The 2,758-nt window shown below is 36.8% G+C and overlaps 1 protein-coding gene across 1 annotated transcript in view; it reads left to right on the top strand.

Moving 5' to 3' along the window:
- Nucleotides 1–458: 458 nt before the first annotated feature.
- The window catches only part of LOC118756970, a gene marked incomplete at its 3' end in the record, with an annotated part of 3,501 nt that continues 1,201 nt past the window's right edge, over nucleotides 459–2,758 (top strand). The window contains exon 1 of the mRNA XM_036491700.1: nucleotides 459–2,600. Within this exon, the coding sequence (XP_036347593.1) occupies nucleotides 459–2,600 (2,142 nt within the window). The remainder of the gene's footprint in view (nucleotides 2,601–2,758) is intronic.

The following is a 2,758-nucleotide window of genomic DNA, read 5'->3' as shown; positions in this document are numbered from 1 at the left end:
AATGCGAATGCAGTAAAGTTGTGAAATCGAAAACTAAGAAGTAAATTGTAATAAGATGTATAGGGATACGAATTGAAAACAAACAGACGATAAACAAGGAATGTAAAATAAAGTTCGGACGCAAATAAAGCGAATTTTAATAGGAAGTAAATTCTAATAAGAAATAAAGGGAAAGTGAATACTAGAAGTTAAGAATAAGAGTTTAAAATAACACAAGGTAAACAAAGAATGTGAAATGAACTAAAAGCGTAAAGAGAATAAATTCTAATAAGAAGTATTGCAAATAGAAGTACGATAAATAAGATTGCTTTTGATTTGTGTAAAAGTTAATTTGAATTCAAATAATTTATTGATTTAAAGAGAATCGAAACAATATTTCTTTTAAAGAAAATTACTAGTCTGTAAGCAATAAAACTATAATCATACTTTTGTAAAGAGTACTTGCTGAATAATTTAGTATGGACGCAGACGAGTTGATGACGTTGACGGTTAATGGACTTAAAGACAAGTTACGGGAGTTGGGGATTTCGACTTCAGGACAGAAGCGTGAGCTTCAAGACAGACTACTCCAGCACTACGGTTTGTCGCGAAACGAGGCTAGTGATAATGAGTCCAATCAGTCGGTATATAACGATGTTGAAGAAAGCAACAATCTTTTGCCTTCTCGGTCCTTTATGCATCAACAACAGTTCACCCTCAAAGATTTGGGTGATTGTATTAGTCCCTTCACTGGAGAAGGATCCGTTGATATTAAGTTTTGGGTTAATGAATTCGAAATGAACGCAGCTATTGTTAAGTGGAATGATTTGCAAAAATTTGTATACGGTAAGCAGCTTCTGCGCGGTGCTGCTAAACTATTTATTAAAAGTCAAAGCAATGTTAACAGTTGGGTATCGTTAAAAACTGCATTAATTAACGAATTTTGTTGTAAATTGTCTTCATCGGAAGTTCATAAAATATTGAAGAATCGACGTAAGAACGCAAATGAAACGTTTCGCGAATACCTGTACAATATTGTTGAGATTGGCAAACAGATTAATTTGGAAGAGGCAAGCATTATCGATTATTTCATAGAGGGAATTCCCGATTCTAAATTTAACAAGACTGTGTTGTATCAAGCAAAGAGTGTTGAGGATTTAAAAGAACAAGTGAAAATTTATGAAAAGATACGCAGGTCCAATGTAGCTCTAGGTAAAGTAGAATCAAACGATACAGCGAAAGATAAAGGCAGCTCAGGTGTAAAACCAAAAGCAGAATTGGTTAAAAGGTGTTTTAAGTGTGGCGACAAAGCGCATATGGCAGCTCAGTGTTCACAAAAGCAGTTTAAATGTTTTAAGTGCAACGAGATGGGTCATCGCTCTTTCGAATGCAAGGGCAAGGGACCCAAAGAAACAAAAAAAGAACCGAGTTCAGTCAACACATTGACAGATGAGACCTTTCAACCGTTTTTGAATAGTGTGAAAAGTGAGTTGCATTTTAAGACCGTTAAAATAAATGACTTTAGCTTTGAAGCACTAATAGATTCAGGGTGTTCACTTAATTTAATCCGATATGATACGCTTTTAATGAGCGGGTGCGAGACAAAGTTGGGTGGTGATAAGAAGAAGCTTTACACTGCATGTGCGAACGTTATTGAAACAATAGGCAGCTTCGAAACTTTGATGCACGTAGATAACTTATCGTTAAATATAGTTTTCCATGTGGTCAGAGAACAGGACATTCAGTTCGCAGGAATGATAGGAAAGGCCATTCTTAAAGATGTTGACATTATATTAACGGATGAAGAAGTTCTTTTTAAGAAAACAGATTCGGGCGGTAAGCCAATATTTAAAGACAGTCAAGCAACAGCGGATGCTGAAGAGTTTAAACTCGATAGTAAGGAAGTTAGTTTAGAAAAGTCGGAGGACAAACAAGGGTGGATTCAAGAGTTCGATGTCATGAATTTAACAGAAATGAAGGATAAGCCTACACTGAATTTGGAGTATTTAGGAAAGAGTTTTGCTAAAGCGGTAGAAAGTTTAGTTAGCGCATACGCACCTGCAGGGAATTGTCCATCGCCAGTAAAAATGCAAATAGTATTATCAGACGAAATACCTGTATATCAACGTCCGCGACGTATGCCCTTTGACGATCGACGATTTGTTGATAAGCAAATAGAGGAGTGGTTACAAGAAGGAATAATTCAGCCCAGTAGCTCTAATTATGCTTCGCCCATTGTAGTTGTCCCTAAGAAAGATGGAAGTAAGCGCTTATGTTGCGACTATAGGCGATTGAATCAGAAAATCTTAAGGGACAATGTTTTAGATAGGCTCCAAGGGGGTCGAGTTTTTACAACACTAGATTTGTCCAATGGGTTTTTTCACGTGCCTGTAGAGCCACAATCAATGAAGTACATGTCATTCATCTCTAGCAACGGACAATACGAATTTCGCTTTGTACCTTTCGGTATTTGCAACTCACCTGCGGTCTTCTGTAGGTATATAAACGCTGTATTTAGGACGCTAATCCAGAAAGGAACAGTAGTTACATATATGGATGATTTAATAATTCCTTCTAAAGATGAGGCTGAAGGTATAGAGAAGTTTAAAGAGGTATTGCAGGTCTGTAGGGCATATGGATTAAAAATAAAGTGGTCGAAGTGCCAATTTCTCAGCAGGACAGTCGAGTTTTTAGGGTACATTATTAAAGCTGGTACCATACAAATCTCAGAAGACAAGACAGCGGCAGTGCGAAATTTCCCCTTACCATCGGACAAGAA

This window comes from Rhagoletis pomonella, unplaced genomic scaffold (assembly GCF_013731165.1).
Source record: "Rhagoletis pomonella isolate Grant_MI unplaced genomic scaffold, Rhpom_1.0 Rhpom_scaffold_13413, whole genome shotgun sequence".
Classification (NCBI taxonomy): domain Eukaryota; kingdom Metazoa; phylum Arthropoda; class Insecta; order Diptera; family Tephritidae; genus Rhagoletis; species Rhagoletis pomonella.
The sequence above is the reverse complement of the archived record's forward strand: the minus strand, read 5'-3'. Positions and strand labels throughout refer to the sequence as shown.